General features: G+C 45.6%; 1 protein-coding gene and 1 pseudogene across 4 annotated transcripts in view; one reads left to right on the forward strand and one right to left on the reverse strand.

The window, feature by feature from the left end:
• GRAMD4 (GRAM domain containing 4) overlaps positions 1 to 4,052 on the reverse strand; it is a 70,826-nt gene extending 66,774 nt beyond the window's left edge. Inside the window, exon 1 of one of the 2 annotated variants that reach the window (XM_079304597.1) lies at positions 3,726 to 4,052. In XM_079304597.1, coding sequence (XP_079160723.1) covers positions 3,726 to 3,754 — 29 coding nt within the window. In that variant the 5' untranslated portion in view covers positions 3,755 to 4,052. Of the gene's footprint in view, positions 1 to 2,722; positions 2,983 to 3,725 lie in introns of those variants that run through there. The other variant, XM_079304596.1, reaches the window with a different exon arrangement.
• On the forward strand, positions 3,488 to 22,353 carry LOC306801483 (histone H2B 5 pseudogene; annotated as a pseudogene). 2 transcript variants are annotated; one of them, XR_013777940.1, is made up of 2 exons: positions 3,488 to 3,638; positions 17,772 to 22,353. The product of XR_013777940.1 is annotated as a histone H2B 5 pseudogene (transcript). The 2 variants fall into 2 exon arrangements; XR_013777941.1 differs by lacking the exon at positions 3,488 to 3,638 and adding an exon at positions 8,139 to 9,053.
• The last annotated feature ends 1,553 nt before the right edge of the window (positions 22,354 to 23,906 follow it).

Consider the following 23,906-nt stretch of genomic DNA (forward strand, 5'->3'; position numbering starts at 1 on the left):
CCCATAAATCCAGGATTTCTGATTTGCATCTGATAACTGTTCTTTCAGTTTAGTCAAGACAAGAAGATATACTGTGCAAATGAAACCATACTATTAAGGTGAAGAAAAGCATCCAGAACCTACTCTCTCTGAAGACTGCAGAGCTTGTTAATATTTATGAAGTCTGAAGTAGCTTCAAAGACTCTTTACTTCATTTTCTTATGTCATAACAAAAAGCAGCACTAAGTCATTAAATTTTAAGGGGAGTTCACAACTAAACTATAGCTCTTTTAGCAAATTCTGACCTCTAGGAAAAGGCCTAATTTCTTTGGTTTGTGTGTGTCCTATAGCAATAGCAATGAATATAATGTGCAAAGAGGAAACTTGCATGTTCAGAAACTTAAAGACCAAAACACATAAAATCCTCAAAGCACCCAACATTACCACTGAAGCACTACATTTGTTGTCTGTATTTCTGTGTACAGATTATTTCATGGATTAACCTGCCAGGTTAAGGGCACTGCTTTGAAAAGCCCTGATTAAGCACTTACTGTCCAAAGCTTCCCCTCTGATCAAACTCTGTCATAAAAATATCACATGAGAGAAAGTGATCTCTCCTCCTAGCATGGATGCTGTCATGCAGATATTCTTCAGCTGCAAAAAATTCTGCGTAGGAAAGAAACAGAACCAGTGTTACAGGATAAGGCTAGAAAATTGCGTACTTTATTTGGGCCTGACACAGGTTTGGACAAGAGAGCCTCCAATTCAAGATGACAGAATTTTCTGAACATAATAGTGCAGTATTTTGGTTATAGCCAGGGCTTTCAGGACTTTGAAGTTAGAGAGTATCGCTGCTAAACCAGGCTAATACTGGTGGTAATGAGAAGGAGGAAGAGACCACAACAAAATACTGAATAGCTACTTAACTTTAACCCCAAAAAAATCAGTGAGGTATATGTTGCCCTTGACTCAAGCCTTCCTGAACAGTATTTATTACCCACACCTATAAAAAACATCAGCAAATGTGATCTATTACTCCTTAAATAAAAAAATATTCACTGTAAAATTGTTAATGGAACTATATGTTATGCAAAACACAGACTGGTGTTCAAGAGTCCCTATAGATTTGGTGGTGATACAGCCAAAAAACAAAATGTGAATTTTCAGCAGACAGAATAAGGAGAAATGGGATCTTTGTTATTCTTCCAACAGATCTGCCATCACATTGGGGGTTAAACAGTTAATGTCTCTCCCTAGCTTTAAAGTCTCTGTATTAAGGATTGAATACCCAAGTACCAGAATGATGCTGAAGACACATTACATATATGTAGTTTCATATGTACCCACAGACAATGTTTCATATCCAGGACCTATACCTGACCTTTGACAGAAGCACTAATCACTTCTCAGACACTGCAAGGGTCCCCAAATTAAAGTATTACAGCTGGGGCTTTTTTTCCCCAGGTCTCAAATAACACTGAATCTCTTTGGCACATAATACCGCTCCAGCCATTCATTCTAATAATGAACTTCTATTCTTACAACCTTTCAATATCTCTCACGGGAAGAGAAGGGGTAGGGGCAGGGAACAGTTTCTGCTGTAAATCACTGGGAATTAGTCTCCAGCTGGAAAGACAGCAGGGCTGCCAGACAGCCCTCTGATTTAGCCTCCTCATTTGGGATCTCCCTCTATCAGTCTCTTTAAAACCGGGTGCCATGAAAGAGCAGAGTCAGAACAGGCTTTTCCCAGCTGCTGCCCTTAATTCCTTACCCCCCACGGGTACCGATGTCAGGTCACCAGGACACAGCGATGCTGGCAAGGCATCAGGCAGGAGGTCAGAGCCTGGGTGATGCCCTCACCCAGAGCAGAAGCTGTAGCATGCCAAGGAGTGGCACACATAGAGCAGCAGCCAACCTCAGTCTGCTTGAGAGCCACCCCCTGACCAAGGACATGCTGAGCACATCATGTCTCAACAGTGCCACAGATAAATGAGAAAAAAAACCAAAAACAAACCCATCAGTCTGATACTTGAACTCAGGTTAGTCCCACCTACCACCATCTGAAACCAGCTCTGAGAGCTTACCTGCAGAGCAGGATGCACGACATGGCTCATTTCAGTTCAGCCTGGCATCTCAGCCCAAAACCACCTTTATTAGGGCAGAGGGATGAGCCAAACATTCTTGTGGCCACCATACGAAAAAGAGTGAAACATAACTCAGGCTTTCATGGAATTTTGCACAATTCAGTGCCATAACAACACCAATTTTGTATTTTAACTGTCAGCCTCCAGAGAACACAGACTAGGACTAAAATAAGCCCTCCCTTTCTGAATAACTAGATGTGGTATTTGATAACTAAATACAGCATTAAAAAAAAAGTAGTTAAGCTCACACTTCTAATCCTGTGGAATGAAACTATCACATATTAAAAGCAAAGGCAGGGTACTGCCAGATAATGTAAAGCACAGGGACCTGAGAGTTCTGCTTTATTAAATATTTCCTCTCCCCACCCACATCTCAACCACCACTGGAAATGTGATACCGAGAACTTCTCCATCATTCATTCCATAACCACACAAGCTTAACAGCACCACATCTATTCATCTAAAACTCCTGACCTGCAGCAAAAAGGCAAGACACAAAAACATGACAACAAGCTGTCGTTTCCCATTCGCCCATTTGTGCACACAAGCCCGGCGATGACCCACAGGAGCACGCAGAAGGCCACAAAATCTACGCATACCTATTGACCTGCCTGAAGGAGTCCAGGCTGACAGCCTGGATTGCAAAACAGCCATTTACCATGCCATCCTCTCTGGCTCCTTGCGAGTGAGCTCGCCAGCAGCATTCCTCTGCTTCCCCTGCTCCGACACTCCCGTGCCTCATTGCTCCACACCAAGATGCATCCAGACACTGCATGCTCTGAGGAACCATCGGTGGCTGCTATTCACCATCTAGCCCTGAACTCGGCCAGGCGCAGCCACCGCTCAGCAATCAAACCTCACGGCAGGACCTGCACTCCCAGCTCTTGTTGCTAAATCGGATGGCACCCAGCTGCCGCCCCGGCCGGGGGCGGGAGGAGTGAAGGAGGCTGTGATGAAGGAGGGTGTGACGCACTGGCGCTGCTGCTCCTCGCCAAGGGAGATCCCTGCCCTGCCGGGGAACACCGCCGAGCCGAGCCAAGGGAGCCACGGGCACCGGCAGCCACCGCGCCGTCCCCACGACAACAGCTGGGGAGCCCAGATAGGTCGGGCTGCCTGTGCACACAGGGATATGACCTCTACCAGGCTCACCGCCGCCCCACGCTCTGTGTTTACTACAGCCGGTGCTCCCGGCTGGTGGCGGCGATGCCACCGCCTGTCCCCGCAGCCCAGGGCGGCTCCTCCGTGCCGGAGGGGCGCGGGGAGGACAGGGCCAGGGGAGGGGACAGCCGGACACCCCCCGCGCACGGGGACAGCGTCCCGCCTGCCGCAACCGCCCGGGCGGCGGGGCACCGGCCCGGCCTCCGCTGGCTCCCCGCAGCCTCCCGGTCCGGCCCCGGCCCCGGGAGAGCCGAACAAAAGGGAACGGAGAGACCGAAAGACAGGGTGCCCGTCCGAGGGTGGCGAGAGCGAATGCAACCCTGCCCCAGGGAGGTGGCGCCGGGCTAGTATGTAAAGGTATGAACACAAAAAAATAAATTATTATTATTATTGTTATTATTATTATTATTACTATTACCCCGAGACGGCCAGCACGGCACTCACCCTGCTCGGAAATCGGAGCAAACTCTCATTCACGCTCCCCGCCGTGCCCAGGCCTCCGGAGGCAGGCGACGCCCCGAGAGCCGCCGGCCGCTGTGCCGAGCCGGGCCGGGCCGGGCCGGGCCGGGCGCCGCCGGGGCCGGGCGCGCCCGCTCCCGCTCAGCCCGGACAAAGCGCAGCCCCGTGCGGGCGAGGCGGCAGCAGGTGCCCGTCCGCCGCGGCCGTGCCGAGCGCCCCGCGCAGCCGCCGCCGCCGCAGCGCCCGAGCCGCTCGCCGGGGCCGCGCTGCGCGCCCGCCCCGCCCCCGGCGGCCCCGCGGCGGGAGCCCGCAGAGGCGGGGCGGGCGGGGCCGGCGGGCGGGCTAGGGGCGGTGCGGCACGGCCCGGGCCGCAGCGGCGGCGCGCAGCGAGGCGCCCCGCCGGTCGCAGCCTGGTCGGGAGCGGAGGCGGGTCCCGGTGCCGCGGCCCACGCGGCGCGGCGCCCGCCGGATCTGCGCGGAGCGGCAGCGAGCAGCCCCCCGGCCCCGCCGCGCGCACCTGCCCCGCGCCGGGCCGGCGCCCGGAGCTCGCCTGCGGAGGAGCCCGGACGCCCAGCAGGCAAGACCCTCCCCCGCGCTGGCCGCCCGCGGTGCGGCGGCGGGCACCGCACGCCGCAGTGTCCGCAGCGGGGTGCGCTGCCCGCGGTGCGAGCCGCCGCTCCGCTGTGCCCGGTGCGCTGTGCGGGCAGCCCTGCCCTGCCTCGGGCTGGACCCTGAGCCCCGCGGGGTCGCGGCTTCTTCGTTCTCCAGGCTTGGCGAATGCACCGTAACGGTGTCAGCCTTGCCAGTGCTTGGCTGCGATCGTAGGAAGCGTTCCGGCGGAGCTCGGTGCGCTCCGGTTAGCCGGGGGCTGCAGCGGGCGCTGCCTGCGGTGGGCCGGCGGTGCCCGGGGCCGGGCCGGGCCGGGCCGCCCGCAGCCGCACCGCACACGTGCTGAGGAGCCCAGAGAGCCCTCAGGGAAGGAAGGGATTGTCCCGTATACAGACCCCCTCCTGGCCAACACTCAGGTTGTTAATTATTTAGTAAGCGTACAGGGCTGTAAAGCATTGCTCGTGCACTGTTGTGTTTTGTGTTGCTTGTGGCTAACCCTGATCTTTTTTCCATAGCTTAAAAAGAACAGGGAGTATACGCCATAAGAAAGCCTTTTTATTTCTCGCTCCTCTCACCTCCAGTCTCACGGGTTTGGTGATGCAGGGGCTGCCTCACCGAGTGGCTGCTGTGCAGCATAAGCAATATTATACAATTCTGTGGTAGATTTGTCTACCTCAGCATTGCCTCTAGCGCAAGGGGGTTGAGCTGTGCTTTGCTGCACGGCGAGCCCCAGGAGAGGGTGGCCCTGTCCCCTCTGCTTATCTCCAGCAGATTTGTCCATTTGCAGGGTGGTGATTGATGGCACGTTCTGCGCTCACCAGCATCCTTGTCTTTCACGTCATCTCATGCCCTTTGCATGCTGGCTTTGTAACTCTTTTATTTTTTGATATCAAGAAATTTATGAATCAAAGAATGGGGGAGTGTGGAGGCTGAGTCAGATCGTGAAAAAGGAAAGCCAAGTGAGACTGTGCAATTGCATATCACATTTACAAACATGGTTTCATTCATCTCCATATGTTGCTCCTGTTACTACTAATAAAGCTCTGGTTTCTCAGATTGGAGCTACCCTGGGAACACTGGTCTTCCTGGGGTTTTTTCTCTATAACCTCCATAGTATTTGTGTTACAATATGTTATTTTCCTGATTATGTTTTCATTATACTGAACACGTTAATATCAGAAATAATTTGATAATATGAATGTACTTCCCACGCACTCCCTCTTGTTCCTATTATTTGATGTGCAAAGGAGTGAGACTTTATTTACAGGCAGCAATTTCTTTGCCTCTGTACTGGTTAAATTTCCTAATTATAATAGGAAAAAAGGCGCTTTTTTTTTTTTCCTGAGTGCTTACCCCTGCTTTCTTCCTCTTTCTTTCCTCATTTTATTAATGATAGCCAAATCCATCAAGGTGATTTTGGAGCTGCAGGAAATCTACCTTTGTCTACTGAAAGATTTCTACAGAAGCCTCTATAGGCAAAAGGAGCAAGAGACGAAGGTCTACTTTGAGCAAAATGGTGTCTGGGGTTTTCCTCCCCAGCAGGGAGATACAACTGTGGAGTGTACAGTAATTAATTTAATCCAGCGTTGAGAGAGAAGGAAGAATGATTGTATTGGGACAGAGCTTTTTTTCAAGTATCAGATGTAAGATTTAAGCAGCAATTTCAATGACCTTTGTGATTTCTGTTTCAGACAAAAGGCAGCAACCTAGTACAAGGATATTGTTGTCTTCTCCCAGCATTGTCCTTTGTTCTCCTTGGGTTTAGCCTGTCGCTGCCTGGGTTTGCCTCTGCCCCTGGTTGGGACAGCAGCACCTCTCACCCATGACTCTGAGAAGTGCTGTCCTAGCAGGTGTTAGGGGTTTTTTTTTCACTGCTTATTTCACATCATCTCTGCTGCCCAAGGTCCTTTTTCTTCTTGTGATCCTTCTTATGAGTCTCTCTCTTCTGTCTTATTTGCACATCAGTGTTTCTGCCTTACCAAACATTGTGCTTATTACTTTACCTTCCTCCTCTGTTTTTTGTCCACTTATATATTTTCTCTTATTTTGTCCCCTTTCATATATCTTCTTCTTACATCTCTTTTTTACCCCTCTTTGTCATTATTTTTATACCCTCTCTTGCTTTCTCCTTTCTGACATCTCACTTCAGTCTACTCCTAGTAGAGTTCTACTTTGCTCTTGACATTTCTTCTCCAAGCTGTTCCTTTGGTTACTGTCCTTTTTCTCCTTTACATCTACATATATTTTACTTAAATGTTACCTAAGTGTATGTATACATATATTTACACTACACATCTTTCACTCTTCAGCTGAAAACAAGAAATTACACATGCTGATAGTCTGCTCCTATTTCATTCCTTTCTTAGCACCTGAAATACACTGCTCCTGCCCATCCTCAAACATATGTATTGGGTAGACTGAAAAATTAAGTGTATGAGAAGTGTTTCTAAGTTCAGATGTGTACTTAAGAAAGCATCTTGCTCAGGCTGCACAGTGAACTGAGCAGATGTTGTGTTCCCACTGACAGTACTAGAGGAGAACTTTAAGCCCCTTGAGCTCAAGGACCTAATGACATTCTTTTACATTTCTCAATTTCAGTTTTTTTTGTAAATGAAAAGACTTTAATTTTAAATGAAGGACACTGCCATACCTTTGAAATATGCCTTGGATACTGGACTGACCCAAAATAAGACCTCACAATACATTTTCCTTTTTCCCCCCAGTTGTTTTGTTTTATGCATTTGTTAAGCCACTTTTTTGCAGCTGCTGGAAGAGAAATGTTTTTTCCTCAGAAGACCTAAGCGCTTCCTCCGAAAAGGGTTCTGTGCAGGGTGAGACTGGGATTTCAGCTTGTCAGCTTCCCTTTTTTCTGGAGCCAGAGGGAGAGGAGAGAGCTGGGACTGCAGGATCATATGTATTGGGTGGGAGATGGAAGAATAGAAGCATAATCCAAAAATGCTACGTTAACCTCAGAATGTGGGGGGAGGAGTTGTTTAATATTTTTTTCCCTTGTCTATCACTAACTACAGACACCATCCTTGGGGATCAAGGGCAGTTGTTGGAATCTGCTATTTAGATAAGAGTCTTAGTTTTAAAATATATAATTTATTATTTAAACTACTTTTTTTTGTTGTTCAAAGAGCTTACTACTAGCTGGCTGGAATGAAAACAGCTCCATCCCACAGATTCCACCTCCGCTTTCTGGCAGCTTACCTGACTCATAAAGAGAGTGGGGGGTTTTATATGCCACCTACATCAACTCAACATTTTCCTTTGTGGTGAGACTTAATCACCACCCTTGTCATATTATTTCATCGACCCTCTTGAAGTAGGAATTCTTTACCTTTCAAACCAGCCTTAAAACTTCTTATAAAATACGTGAGGGCTTTTTCCTGAATTTGGTGACAGTACATAGGTGGTCCAATGCAGCAAGGTTTTCTGTGTTATCTTTTTAAAAAATAGCCTTTACTTGGGGACCATGGAAGAGTGAGTTTGATGTGTCACCTGTGGAGTTAAAATCCATCAACTGAAGGTAGAGGACCAGCCCCCAGGTAATCACTGCAGGTGGTGTGTGCTGGGAGGGAAAACTGGGCTTTTAGCCACAATGATCAAGGATGTAAATGGGCAAAGTTTGTCAGAGCAGTGTCTGTATTAGACAGAGTCAGGAAAGATGGACATGCTTTTGGACACAGCAGATCTCTCCTTACAACCTGTCTGTATAACCTATGTGACTCTGCCTCTCGTAGGGAGAGAGATCGTATGAAGTAGCTGATATTTGTCAAGCAGAAAATACTGCATGGAAAAAGACTGCAAGGTAGAAATGAAAATAGCACAGAGGTGGCAGTGCAATGGGTAGTGTGTACAGGAGGCAATGGAAGAAAGAGTGGGAGAACAGAGCCACCCCAGGTTGTTGGGAGTTACAAAGAGGACATGAGTTATGCTAGAAAGCTGGAGCAGAAAAGCATGTGACTTTTTTTTTGAAGGAATTCTTGAAATGACGTAAGGGAAGGGCAGAAAGCAAGGTATTCTGGAGCTCAGCACTTAAAAATAAAACTTAGTGTGAAGAGAGGCCAAGGAAAGCATTTGGTAAGAGTCTCCTCATTTCTCTATCACAAAAGCAAATAGAATCAAGGAACAGGAAAGAAGGGGGGAAATTGAAAGGGCTGAAGTGAACCATTGGTAAATATCAGTGAAGGAAGCATAGGGAAGGGAAGGTGCTTCCACATTGACAGAAATCCTCTTTAGTCCTCTTTAGGTCCTTTGGGGGACCTGGAAATTGACTGAGTAACAAGTGGGGTTTTACAGGAGGGAGACAGAGAACATCCTGTATAGAAGGAGCTGTCTGTCCATAAATATAAAATAAACAACCTAATATAAATATAGGTGTTCATTCTTGATGCATTTGTCTTAAAATGCACTGCAGGTGCAGCAGTTCTGCTCTGAAGATATGGAGACTGCAGCTGTCCTGACCTTCCAGTACCACCCTCCTCTTTCTCACATGCCAGAATTAACCCCATATTATCTCCTCCCCTCCACTATGGGTACTCAGCCCAGCTCCAGTCATCCTTCTTATCGACTGCAGCTGCCTGATAATTGAGACACAACTCAAGAAATGGACTTAGCAATCACCTGCAAAGATATGGTTCTGGAAGCAAAGGCACTAATGAGCTCTGTGGAGGGAGTGTGCTGGGAGAGGAGCAAAGGGTGAGCACTTCATCTGAGGAGGAAATAGCTTGGGAGGCTATGGGACTAAAGCAGAGGGAAACTGAGCACATGGAAAGCTCTGGAGGAAAGTGAACGTGGGAGCCAAGGATGGTTAAAAATAACAGTATTGTACATCTAATATGGTACTCCCCTGGCATTTTAAATCTGCTGCCTTTGAAAACCCTTCTGAAAAGCAAGCTTTACATGTGATGGTTCTAATTGCTGCTGACCATCCAGGACCACTGTCATTTTGCCCAGCAGCTCCCATTTTCTTCACTGCTGGTCTAGTGGTTGCAACCAGGTCTTCAGTATATTGCTCTTTGCACCCTTGCCTGATGCAAATACTGGTTTATCCCCAGTTATGCCTTGATTTCTCTGGAAAGGAGATGGTATTTTTTAGCTTGCATCAGCATAGTGACTAGCACACTAAATCCATAGGATAATGATGCTATCAGGAATCAGAGGTAAATTAAAACACTATGCACAAGGAATTTGTACAATGTGGAATTTGGGCATGGGCTAACTTGACAGCCATTTCTTTTAAAGTTTCTGGAGAGCTGCCAGTTTTTCAACTCTGTGGTTGTTCAAAGTAGTATGTTAGTCTCTGTACAAATACCACATGTGAGACAGGACCAAGTGGCAGCAAACCTGCTGGGGCTTTGAACCTCCAGCTACTTGTAATGGATATGTGAAAAAGAAGGAAGGAACAATAAATAAAAGAATAAAGAAAGGAAAAGTACAAAGTGAAGGACATCTGTGCATTTTGATAACAATTCTTCAGCAGCACAGCACCATAGAAAAATGTTGCCTGGTTAATGTAGAGCAGTTACTTGCTATGCTGGAGCCATTTCCTAGAATTTTTTTTAATATCAAGTTTTGTCTTTGAAATGTGGAAGGAATGGATTTCTTTCTCCCCTCCTCCCTTGCCCTTATCCTCCCACTTCCAAGTAAGGATGTAAGTGAAGTTCCCTCTCATCTCCAGTGTAAATTTATTCATGAACATTTTAAAGTGGTTTATTGTCAGTTCTTGTTTCAGAGTTTAGTTTTACTTTCAATAACTCTTGTGTCTTTAGTGCTCACTCCTCTCTTTTTCTGGAGGAAAGTCAGCTTGTCTATTCAGGGGAGCTTTGCCAGAGCTGTCTGTCCCAGCCCTGCTTCTCTCCTCTCCTTCCATCTACAGACTCACCATTTTCCTGTTTTCTACAGAAGATGACCTCTAATGCTCAGAGGACTCTCTGCCTGTGGTAATGTGATCTGGTGGCAGCAGCAGAAAAAAGTGTCAGCAGTCTTGGATGATGTTCCCAATCCGGTTATTGAATGATGCGAGATCTGGGGAAGGACATTTTATCTTTGTTTCCCTGCAGGCTCCAGTAATAGTCACACATCTCTGTATTACAGTAAAATTGCTTTTACCATGCCAAATTAATTATTAATACACACATACAATATTTTCAGTATCCTGTAGCAATGAAATCAGATGCTGTGCCTCTTGCTGTCCTTTAGCTTGTGGCATGACAGTCCTATAGGATATACCTGCCTGGTACCCCACCTCCCATGTTTACACTCTGTGTTCCCAGGCACCCAGGCTTTACCACCATCATGAAGCAGCTTTCATATATTCCTGACATTTTTGATTGCATGCTTTCTGCTATTTTTTCTGAAACCATTTTCAGGACTTGCTGAAATGTGAGCATTTTGTAACTGAAGTGAGAGACTCTTGTTTAGAAGTGTCAATCATGATTGATTACAGCTGCACACATTACACCCTTGCCTGACACTTTCTCCCCATGTGGGGGCAGAGTTAATGGTGGTAACATCCAGGTCTGTTGCGCATACATGTCTTAGATCCATATACATGCCTTGAAGGTTGTTAAAAGGTTTTGCTGGGTTTATTTTTTCCATGGCATTGAGAATATGTGATATAATGTAATACATTGTGATGTACCTATCACATCACTCATAAAAGCCTTAATGACCTTGGTCTGGTCTTCACCCTAATATAGGCACATAGCTTCCTGCTTCAGCATGGGTTTATGTCCAAATTATTATTCCCTGTCAGTGTGGTTTGGCCAAAGTACACATTTTGAGGGTATAATCTCAGCTTTTGGTTTTTTTTTTGCTACATAAATTATCTGTGGTACTGGGAAAGGGTTACAGGAACCTGCTTAAGCCTGGGTATGGGGTGTGCAGGAGGAAGAGGTGCTGCATGTGTCTGCTTTGGTCCCCACATAACTCCTACCTTAACTAGGAGCAGCTCTCATCTCTTGGGAGGCTTCTTCTCCCTCTCCCTCCCACTCTCCCCTACGGTCTGCAGGTGTTGGGCTGTAACTTCTTTCCTATTTTTGGCTGCATGGCTGAATTAGCACATTTTTAATGGATGCCTTTTTCAGCACTTATGAAAATAGTCTAGAATTTTGATAAATGGAGAATTCTCCATTACTCCATAAAATGCATAAAAATAGTTTCCTTAAATGTGATAGTAGTTCTTTAGGCTTATTGTCATTACTAGTTTAGAGACCATGGTTCCACTGTAGAAGGAGTTATTTAGATATAGCAGTCTTGGTGAGTTTTTGCTTTTCTTCTTTTCCAGAGAAATTGAAATGATGTGGATAAAGAGCAACTGATTTTCATTTTTGATACAGCACAGACCAATTTTTTTTCCAATCTGCACTTTTTATTTTCAGTAGCATAGGGTGTCCTGGAATAAATAAAGCACCTTTCTTCCATTGGTATTGCAGACCCCATCATCTATGATTTTGGTTCTCACAATGCCAATAGCCTGTACTTTGCAAAGCACCAAGAAGATGTGTAGAGCTTGTGATGCTCCTGAGCAGTGGAGCTGCTGTGATGTCTTGCTCCTTCTGCCCAGCAGGATTGTCCCAGTCAGTTGGATATCAGCTGCCCTTACATGGTGAGCAGGCTCTGACCTCTCCCTACCTCCAGAGCAATTTTGCTGAGTTAGTCTAAGGCTGGGAGCTAAACCCTGCAATTGGGCATGGGGTTGCTCCTGACAGGTTGGCTCCCAGTGGGTCCAGTTGAGTTGAAGTGGGATATGAAGGGAAAATAAAGCTGTTGCTGGAGGAAAGGATTTGTGGCAGAAGCAGAAAATCATGATAGTTCTGAAACTTGGAGAGGAAACTCATGCTGCTTTTGTGTGTGAGGTTTTGAGTTATTGATAAAACCCCAGGAAGGAAGTGAGCCTGCTTGTGTTCTCTGTTGGACTCTGTTGGGCTTCCTGATGATGGTTGTGATAATACAGAATCATGGAATATTCCATGTTGGAAGGGACCCACAAGGGTCATCAAATCTAACTGGTACAGGTTTCTTTGAAACCCTGGCACTCTGTGGGAAAGCTGACTGGAATGTAATTGTAGCAGATGCTGGTACTGGGTGTGCCCCACATACCTTTAACAGGTATTGATCCATAGAAAACATCATTCTCCTTTTTGTATTTATTAGATACTTGCTCAAGCATGTAGATCACAACTATCCCAAAGCAAGTATACAATGAGTACTCTTGCAAAGAGCAGATAATAAAGTTTTTTAAGTACTCATTTATTAACAGTAACAAAGCCTTGATAAAATATGGAGTCTGATTTTTTGTAAAGTACTGAGTCTTTTGGATTCCAGTGGAAATCAATGTCAGCTGTTGGCACTAAGCATCTCTAAACATTGTACTTGTGCTTTCAGACCTATGTTAAATCCCCATTGACTTCAGACTTTTAATCAGCATAAGGACTGCAGCATTTACTCTCCTGACAGTCATTCTTACAATGCTGTCTCTCTGTTGCTCGACTTGACTAGTGGGTAAGATTTCATTTTCTTTAAAATTTCAGTGTATCTTCTCAGCAGAGAGCTGGACTACTTGGGAGAAAACCTAGGATCTCAGAACTGTTTTCTGCACCCCTCTACCATTGGAAGAAATCAGGCATTTCAGATTACCTGATTCTAGGAAATTCTACTCCTCCTTATTTCAAATCAAATATTACTTCATCATCACATGCTAGACAACATACCAAGGGAAAAATTCTTTCCAGACCAAAATATCAGTTTTTGCACGAGGCAACATCACCAGTGTCTCACAATGACTCATCATGCTTCTGATCTCTTTATACCTGAGGCAGAGCTTGCTACCAAATAATCACAAATATTGTTTGTTTTCTCAACTATTACTATATAATGACACCTGACAGATGAACAAATTATTGTATAATAGTAGATGGCCATACATAATAAAAGGAAGGGAATTTGCAGTTTGCAGAAATTCTCTTTTCCAATAACAGTCATTTGTTGACACCTGGTAATTTGTAAACTGTATTTACCAGATCTTACAAGCATTTCAGAGCAGAAAGAATCCATTAGAAAGCCTTTTTCTTTTGGTGGAAACATTCCCTAATTTATTGTCCTTTGTGTTCCACATATGAAATAATACAAAAAGCAGCAGCAAATTTCATTTAGTATTTCTTGGCATGCAGGAATAAAGCCAAGTATTCTTTCTTTTATATAGTAGGGGAAAATGAGGAAAGGGGCAATAATTGAACAGAAGGTACAGGACATTCCTATTTAAGGAGCAGAACTATCAGTAGTACCCATTGGCTCTCATTTGCTGTAGCAAGAATTAATGTAGAACATCAGAAGATCAACAGATATCAGAATTTCAGATGTCCAAAGGATGAGAGCTTTCCTCCAAATGTTTAATTTGTCACCAAAACCTCCTAAGAACAAAATGCTGATTCTAGAAATGTAACTTTTTTCATTGACTAGAAAATTACAGAAATGACATGAGGATTTACAGTGGATGCCCCAGAGCTCATCATAGCAAGGACAGCTTTCAAAAGAAAAAAGAAAGTAAAAAAAAAAAAAATCCAAGTGCTGTTTCCAGCCCTGCATGGGGAGAGGTCCAAAAGGCCATCTTATAGTCCACCCATAGTCACCCATGCACACTGCTGGCAGCAGCTTGGCACTGATCCTGCAGACTCAGCAGCAAGGCCAAAAATGAACAAAAATCTTGCAGGAGCTTCCCTGCCTGTCTCTCTCCATTGCTATATCAAGCCTGGGGAAGAGAGTCAGCATCATGTTCCACGTGGGATTTCTCAGTAGGGCTCCTCTCCCATTTCAGATCTGAGAGACTGTGGTGATTTGTATCTTTGAATGTGTTTTTCCATTCACTTTTCTTTTAATGATGCTGAAGAAAGGAGCATCAACACAAAGGAAGATGTATCTGTCACTCTGCACCACTCTGGTTTTTGGCAGCAGTCAGGCTGTTTCTTGGAACTGGTTGGAAAAATTACTGTGGTTGGTTTTGTTGTTGGTTTTCTAAGGAAGGAAAAAACTGCCAGCACTGATAACTGATTTAACTCAGAGCATACAAAGCCATAAAGAAAAAAGGTGTTCCCAGAGATTTTCCTCTAAAACCTGAAACTTTCCAAATGGGCTGCTTCAAAGTGCCTTCTCTCCCCTGTGTCCCAGGGACCTCAGTGGCTTGGACCTGGAGATTCACACCATCTCTTCTTAGGGGTCCATGTGGAAATCTCAGGCTGCAGTATCCCATGGGAAAGGTCAGTCAAGGGAAGACAGCTCATAAAGTGTGTTCTACCCAGTGTCAGTCTCCAGAAGTCACAGAATGGATGAGTTTGGAGGTGCCTCTGGCAAACATCTAGTCCAGTCCGTGCTCAGAGCAGGGTCAGCCCCTGTGGGCTTCTCAGAGCCATGTACAGTCAGATTTTGAGTATCTCCAAGGATGGAGATCCTGCAACCTCTCTGGGCAACCTGTACCCAATACTTGGTCTGCATCACAGTAGAGAAGTCAATCGTGCTGGCACTGACAAAAAAATCAGTAATTATTAATCTCTTCAGGTTCTCACTCCAACTCTCTACCCCCCCCTTTTTTTTTTTTTTCCTTAAGGAAACAAAGATATGCAACTACTTTTGTAAAAAGAAACTATTCTTTTAGAGGTCACAGTTTTGTTTTCCTCAACAAACTCTCCACATGGACACTTTGGGAATAATCCCCCTATTTCTGTCTCTATACCATGGCAGCACCTGCTGTGGATTGCGTTGCACTGTTGACAGAAGGATTGGTGGTTCTGTTTACCATTATTAACATTGTTTATGTAGCACCTGGCAAATGCACTCAGGCTCTGTGTGCTAGGCACTGCCTGAATAAACCACAAAGAACACAACCTGTTTTCAAATAAGATGTTATTTACCTGTTAAACAGTCAGCTGCAAAGAAATGGGTGGAGAGAAGCTTTTGTGCTAATCTCTGAACTTCAGCATCATTGCTTCCCCCATTGCAGCCATACATGGGAGAGGAGCAAGATCCAGGCTGTGCTACCCAAGGGTATTAGCTGATCAAATGGACAGAGATGTCCTGTAGATGTGACCTATTCTGGAGCCCTGTGAAATCACTCTGGTGCCTGTTGGGCTCTCTATTCATTTTTTAAAAGCTGCAGTAGAAGTGCACTTAAGAGTGAATACATATTTTAGAAGGACATACTTTTCAAAAAGCCTAAGAAATGCTCATTTGTGTTTTTTGGTTGTGGCGTTTTTCAGTCAGGAAATGAGCTCAAAAGAAAAAGAAGCAAGTGCACAGTTATTTCTTCTTCTAGAAAAATAATTTTCCATTGGAAAGACATATTTTCAATTCTACAAACAAAGCAGTAGGGGATTTTTCTTCCCAATACTGCTTCCCAATACAGGAAAAAAGGAAGAAAATTTGTGATTTCACCAGAGGAAGAAAATGTGATGTTTAAGGAGGCAGGTGTCAGTTTTGAAAGGTGTCCAGAACTTTTGGGACAGTCCAGCACTTGCCCTTCCAAATGCTACCACTGGGAAGAATGCCAGGAAATATTAAGAAAGGACACAAGGTGGCAGAGTCAAAAACTTAGCATGTGAAAATCATGTCTTTGGAAAAGAAACTGCTTTTCTGGAGCAGAAACTCATCTCTAAGGAGACTGGTGCTGACTTTGGCTTCTAGACAGGAGGGTGTTCTGGAGGGCTGTGGTGGAGACCCTTCCTCCAGACTGCACAGCATCCTGAGCAATGCCAACCTGCCCTTGCAGCTGGCATAGCCCTTGGCCAGGCTGCCAGGCTGTGTGTCCCAGAGCCCAGCCCTGGTGCCTCTCTGGGCAGAGCAGCCAGCAGTGCCTGTGCTGGCTGTGGTGGGAGGCAGCGTCTCATAGGCTGATCTGGAGCATTGCTTCAGAAGCAGGAGCTGGTATCCACTGACTGTGGGTGGGCATGTAAATCCAGCCTCAGGATCAAAGATGTTTCCTCCCACAGGGAGCACCCAGGAGCCTCTATAGACTTGATTGCAGCAGTGCTGCTGCACCTGGCTCTGATTGCAGATGGAGAAATCAGACATCTCACTGTTTCCCAAGGAGGAGAGGCAGGCTGAGCATGCAGCCCTTGCCTTGGCACAGGCACCGTTCAGGTCCTTCTCTTATACTCAGAATGTGCAGACCATATGGTACATCCCAGCTTTCTCTCTTCTGTTTACTTCTATCCATTTTCCCATGTGCCATCAGCCCTGAAGCTCTTTTTTCTCTACTAATCTCTCTTGGCCAGCAGACTGTAATTCCTAGGTCATCTTCAAAGGAGATGCAGGGCAGTAGAATTCAAGCCCTGGGGTGATGCTGTAAGCTTATCCACCAGCAAAACCTGGAGGAGCCTTCAAAGACAAGAGAGCATTCAAAGTGTTCTCTGAAACACAAAACTATTTACCAGGTTGCAGCACAATTACTCCCCTTGGCCCAAGAAGTAAAGCACATGTAAATTTGTAGTGTGGGGGGAGCACACAGTTTTTTGATGGGTTTGCATACTGTTTTTTTGTTACTGCACTTCTGGATGAGAGCAGTAAGCTGCAAGTCATGACTCTGCACATTGTGACCTAATGAAGAACGCAGAGGGAGGATCAGGCATCTTTGGTGTAAACTGTCCAGCAAAAGCTTGCTCTCTCAAAAGCAAAAAGCAGGAAACAATTTTTTCCATCAACATGTAGCCCAAAAGCACTTTGCTTTTTGAGTCTTAATCCACATTTCTGTTTCTCAGCCAAGTAATTTCTGCTACCTCCTCTAAGCTTTTCTACTGTCTGGTATTTTTTGATAGCAAATGTAAATACTGATATATTCCTGTAGCTCAGCTAGCTAGCTTAAAACTATATTATTTTTTATATTTCACTGGAAAGCACGGTGTCAAACAATAGCCACAGAAATGGAAGCACCCTCAAAGTAAATTTCTATCTGCATGCAAATAAAAAAGGGTTGATTGAGGATTGTAAACCACATGAAATAATTTTGACTAGTCTCATGTAAAGTTGTCTGCAGTGGTATCTTGCAAGTCTTGGGCCCATTCCAGCAAGATTTGATTTAATGCATACTGCAGTTAGTGTTTCTTTTGGAACTGCAGTGTTCTTCTCAGAAAGATGCTCCGGCTCCATCTCTTATTTGCTAAGTATGCCAATTAGGTTTGTGTTCAGAGATGTTGACAAGGCCAGTGCAGTAGATACTTAGACAGAAAACAACAAAAACAAAAAGCCATACACAAACCATACAAATTCTTGCTGGCAGTTCAAGAATGGTTGCACAGGGCCATGGGGTATTTGTCTCAGATTCTGAGCTGTTGCTTGCCTCCAACTCAGACTCTCTCATCTTACAGTACAATTACTCTGTAGAAGGTCAAAAAAAAATTAGATTTTTTTGATGTTCTCTCCAAGCAGCTGCAAGACTCAGCAAAAGAGCTCTCGGGATGCCAGAGCCAGCGAAGTCAACCTCAGCCCCCAAAAAGGGCTCCAAGAAAGCCGTGACAAAGACCCAGAAGAAGGGTGATAAAAAGCGTCACAAAAGCAGGAAAGAGAGCTACTCCATCTACGTGTACAAGGTGCTGAAGCAGGTGCACCCCGACACGGGCATCTCCTCCAAGGCCATGGGCATCATGAACTCCTTCGTCAACGACATCTTCGAGCGCATCGCCGGCGAGGCGTCGCGCCTGGCGCACTACAACAAGCGCTCCACCATCACCTCGCGCGAGATCCAGACGGCCGTGCGCCTGCTGCTGCCCGGAGAGCTGGCCAAGCACGCCGTGTCCGAGGGCACCAAGGCTGTCACCAAGTACACCAGCTCCAAATAGCCCCACAGCCCCTCTGCAGCGGGAGCAGCGGGCGCCGCGCCCTCCACGCACGCGCAGTAGGCAGCCATGGTCTGGGTGAATGGTCACAGCTATTATCCACAGCAGCTTCCAGCCTGGCAGTGGGCATGGGAGGCTGCCCGGAGGAAGAGACAGCGGTCTGGATGTCGGCTGATTTTCACAGTCTGTTCAGGATGCGGAAAGGATTTGCCGAGGCTGGTGGTGGAGGCCCCTGCTTTCACATCTCATTCGAAGAACTGACCAACCATAGTATATCCAGTCTCCTCTGTGCTTGGCAAACATTCGTGTTTGGCACTGGGAGGGGGGCTGGCAGCAGCACCACAGAGACACCATCACTGAAGTCTTCCTGTTTGACTGCTTTCTCACAGTCATCTGATATGGGTACTGAAGAGTCAGCGCTGCATCCTCTCTCTCAGAGCCTGAATCCCTCCTGCTGTGCAGTGGCTCAGCCCACCCTGTGCTGGCAGGAGTGGCATCAACAGCTACCAGGCACATATTGATTCAACAGCTATCTGTGCTTGACAGCCTGTTTTAAAGAGCAAGCCTGGCAGGCAGGCAGATGCCCACGTTGATACCAAGTGCTAATCCTCCTCCTTTCTCCTGATGGATGAGCCATGGAGCAGGATGAGGGTGCTGGCACTGGAGCTGCCCACTGCCTCCCACCTTGTGCTGAGGCAGAGGGATGGACAAGGTGGGATGTTGGGAATTGATCTCGGTCTTTTCCTGGCTGCTGCTTTGCCTGCCTTAGGACTTGCTTTGGCATGCAAGACATTGCTAATTCTGCTGCTTCTCAGAGACTTTTCCTGCCTTGATGCTGCCTGGGTGCTCCCTTCCACCATAAATTTGGGCAAGATGGGGTGGTGCCTATGGGGGTCCCCTCTCCTGTGAGCAATAGGGTGGTAGGACAAACAGCTCAGATGTTTTGGGCAGGGACTGAGGATTTGGGAAGGCATCTGGTGTGGGAGCAGAGGTGGTTAGTGCATTTTGAGGGCTGGGAGGAAGCTGGCTCCCTGCAGAGATCACTGCAGGCAGCTTGCCTGGCCCTCCCTAATTCATTCAGCAGTTAGAAAGCAAAAGCAAAACTGGGGGCTGGGTGGGTATATAGGGACACTGGCCTGCATCCCAGATATTTAAAATATTAAACAGTTTTAAACTACTTCAGATACTCTCCATATCTTTTCAAAGTCCACAATAAGGTGAGCAATAATAAAATCATGATAAAGCCATAGAGGTTAAGGGAGGAATGTCTTGGTTACAGGTTTATCTTGACCAGACTGCTTGATAGCAGAAGGGCCTGTGTAGAACTGGTATGAAGCTGAAGCTTCCTACTCAAAACACAAAATTAGCCAACATTAAAAAAAAAAAAAAATCCAAGTCTCTGGTAGGCAGTAACACTCAAAAAATATTCATGTCTAAAATAACAACAGCTTTCTGCAACTTAATCTGTAAATAAAAGGAGCAGCAAAGAAATAGGATCCAGAAGTAAGTGCAGATTCTCCCTAAGCTTCAGGACCTTGTTTTTAATAAAAAGGTGAATTCATATCCCAAAATAGCAGCCATGCAATACATTTCTGCTTTCCCCTGCATTTATCCTGTTTCTTTACACTTTGAGAGTGACTGGGACCTTTTGACAAATTTATGTTGCCTTTGGAGCTGTAAGACTCTGCAGCTCCAGAAGATTCACATTGCAGCCATTTTTCCAGTTGATCTGAGGGAAGGACTGCACAGCCCTGCTCCTGGGGTCTCATGTGGTCTCTGTGCAGGAGTGAAGGTCAGTTTGTTTATGGGCTACTCCCACACCCCTGCTTTGGGTATCAACACCCCACAATTGAAAAGGGGCTTTGCTCCCATGCTCTGCCCAGCAATACCACTCAGCTGTGTTTCATAGCCTAATGCCAGCAGGAAACTCTGCTGAGAGCTCCCAGAAAGAGCAGAACCCAGCTCCCTGGGTGCCAGCACCCACGAGGAGCAGCTCCCAGCAGCAATACCTGTGTTCAGTATCAGTAGCATTGGTAGCCTGGGCCTCTTGCAGGACACTTTGCAGGTGACAGCTTAGTGTTCCTTTTGTTTTTGATCAAATAGTCAAAATCGGATACCAAAGATTAACATGTACCTGCAGTGGGCCTAGAGCCACCACTCTTGATGCCTCCACCACAAGAAATCCAGGCAGTGGATGATGCATCAGAGGGGCTGTTGGGAGCAGAGGGCTGGATGGCATTGCTGGAGCTTTCTTCTGTCTATGAGCTGCAAGTCAGGATTCGTCTCCTTGAGGAGTCCTCTTGAAGGCAGGAATTCAGAGTGGAATGAACCCACTCCAGTCCAAGCAATGTGTTTGAGCCAGGACACACATCTCCCAGGATTACCTGGCACAGCCTCTAAACTCTTGCTTTTTTGTGCAGAGCAGACTTCCAGTTTAGTCTCCACAGGTTTCAAGAAATCAGGAAAATAAAATAAGGTATTGTCCCTCCAGGGTCTCCTGGGCAGCTCAGGGAGCCAAGAGTGAGGCTGGGCACTCAGACTAGAGCTGCTCACTCCATACTCAGAGTACTGGTCCCATTTCTTTCTGCCACTGTTGTCATTCTCCATTTTTGGAGATTATTTCAGAGAGAGGAGAATCAGTGATTTAAAGCTACAAAAATACTTGAAGGCTTAAACATTTTTATATTGTCTAAAGCCAAGTGACTGAGATTGAACTTGTCCATCCATTTATAGTTTAGGTTGTCCTTTTATGCACCATCTGCTCTTCACTGTCCGTTTGTATTTTTTTTTTCACTCACTCCTGACAGTATGAAGCACAGGACTGAGGAACATATCCATGTTAAAACAAACCCTTTTTAGCTTTTTCCTTTCTTTCAAGCTTTGTTTTAACCCTGTTCTGGCCACTGCTCAGTTCTGTCACTGTTGTACAGACATTTGTACCAGCAGAGGGAAGGGATGGTCTAGGAAAGGCAGGGCTGGTATAAGCTAGGACTGACACAGAAAACATTTGGGAAGTTAATGCACAGGACACCATCCACAGCAATTAAATGGGAATTAATTTATATGTGATGAGTTTGGACTGAGCCTTAATATTAGAGGCAATAGAAGGTGGTCTAAAAGTTTAAGGGTTGCTTGTCTACTAAATAATCTGAGGTGTGACATACTTCACAGTTTCTTGGTAAGGAGTGTTGCTGCAGAAGATGGATACTGCACTACAGGATCTGTGCTTTTAAAGAATACATATTGCCAGCTCTGGAATTGAGAAAATGTTTTGAAACTGAAGCTAATAAACCAAGCCCCACTGTCCCCACCTGATTCCTGCAGTCCCACAAGCATCTCTGGTCCATGCCTGTGTTTTGCCAGGCAAATTTTAAAAAAATTAAATCAACTACAGATTGAAAGTTAGGAAGATGAAAAAGGTAATACAGCCTTGATATTAACTTCTTATTAACCCCAAGGATATCATTGCACTGTTATTTGTTTTCATGTACAGTTTAAAAGAGGTAACAAGCTATTATAAATCTGATTTCCCAGCCTGTTCCCTAGAAGGTCCTAAAGTCCACCTGCCTTTCACAGCAGGGTTCAGCCTATAGAGGAACTGAGTGGTCACCTGCATGGAGGCTTGCTCCTGTTCAGGATAGACAGGTTTTTAGTCAAGCATGGAGAAGACAAGGAGAACAAGTGCCTGTCCTGGACACAGCTGTGTGTCCCACAAAGGGACACTAAAGAGTTCTGTTCAGTGGAGCTGTGTGCCTGTGCACCCTTCATTCTGGGGACAGGCAGCCATATGGGTAGTCTCAAGTCCTGCCACCCCTGGAGTGAGTTTGGCATGGCCTTTGCACAGAATTTTGTTCCATCATAGCATTTCCTGACAGTTCACATCCAGATCAAATTGTTTACAGGGAAAGGAAGAATGGGAACTGAATAATTGAAATCACTTACTGGCAGAGTTTGGAGAGTTTCCTGGGACCACCACCTGGGGAGCAATCTTTCATGCTTACTCCATGCATGGTATCTTGTGGGCTTATGTACACAGAGTTTTTCTGACAATAAGTGTAACATCAAGTATGATCCATGTTATATTGCTGCTGGGTTATGACCTTTGTGCTAATTACCTGCTTTCTGTTAAATGTCTAAATAAAATGTAACTTCCAACACGTTGGAAGTCAATGGTACCCAGCTGTCGGGGTGTCTTTGCTTCTCCCTTACCACTGGTGTTCCCCCAAGCCCTGCATTTCTCCTTCTCCATGTTTCCTCCAGACCTGGAGTGACCCAGCAGAGATGGAGCACAGCTGGTCCTGACAGAAGGTCAGTCAAAAACCAGAGGAGCCCCACACTGAAGGGATATCACAGGCTGCCCCTGTGAGTCCTCATGGGGAGGACTAATCCCAAACATGACTGCAACATAAACATCAGTTTTTCTCAAGCCCTTCCAATGATCTTGTCCCAGGCAGAACTGGGCCTGCCACACTCTGGCTTGGGGTGTGCTCTGCCTGGCACTCATCATTTACCCCCAGGCAGGAACAGTTTGAACTGAAAAATGTGAGATTCTGTGGCTAGATAAGTGTTTTATGCACATTCAGAATTTCTGTTGAATTAACTGAATTAACAATTGCTAATGCTAGAAGCATCTTTTCTTGGAGTCTGAGAAGCTTCTAGGCAACAAACTTGGAATGAGATGTAGCATCTGAAAACTGCAGAAAGAAAAAAGATCTTTCCTTTAAAGAATGATTGGTAAATACACTCCAGTGAAACACATCAGCATCATAATGCATTCACTGGAGTGTGAAATGCATGTGCCATGCTGGACACTGTCTGCTGGAGAAATAAACTTTGCTTCTTGTACCTTGTACTGATTTCCATTTTGATACCCCCTTTCTGGAGGAACACTCACAGTGCACTTTCAAAACAGAGCTGACACCAAGGTATCAGAAGACCCAAACCAGGTTATAAAAGAGCTTAACCCTATGGTCGTGCTTCTCCAGGGTGTTGGGAGATAACTTCTGTGTTTTTAAAATTATCCAGTTACTGTCTGATAATTACTGACGGTTATTCACAGACCATTAGTTAGACTCAGGTGCCGGATGAATATAGCTGTTGGCAGAACCAAGTAGAAGAACTCAGGGACATCAAAAGAAATTATGAGAGGATGAGGTTTGAATTAAGAGGAGCAGCCCTTCATGTAATAAATAATCCACCTACAGAGCCTTTGCCAGTGGCTGTTGAGGATGCTAGAATTGGCTCAAGGACAAACTACTGGGACAAAATTCTTTAAGTCTTGCTAAACACTTATAAACTATGCTGAAAAATAATATAGGCTGAGAGAATACAGAAAGGAAGTGACTTTATGTGTCTGTCCTATTCCTACAGTCTTTCTCGCTTATTCTGTTACAGCCACAGCTGAAAACAAGATTTTGGGTTGGATGCAGTAAAGGGCTGATCCAGGTTGTTTCCATACACACATGAGCTGTAAGGAGTTTCAGGCAGTTTTCTTAGGCCTATGGAGCTTAGAATTAAGCATAAAAGAAAGGTTTTTACCTCGCCTTTCTATGTGGCTCCTGCACTTGCTTTGATGGTTATGTGGATTCTGTTACCCTGGCTTACATGAAAGATGTAAGAGATGTTTTGTTTCTAAAATAGTTAGGGTTAATAAACACAGATGGTGTGAGAATGAGGAATGGTGCTTCTGCTTTCTCATGTAATGGAAGGCTGTTCTCAAAAACATTTC

The sequence above is a fragment of the Erithacus rubecula genome, assembly GCF_903797595.1.
Source record: "Erithacus rubecula genome assembly, chromosome: 4".
Classification (NCBI taxonomy): domain Eukaryota; kingdom Metazoa; phylum Chordata; class Aves; order Passeriformes; family Muscicapidae; genus Erithacus; species Erithacus rubecula.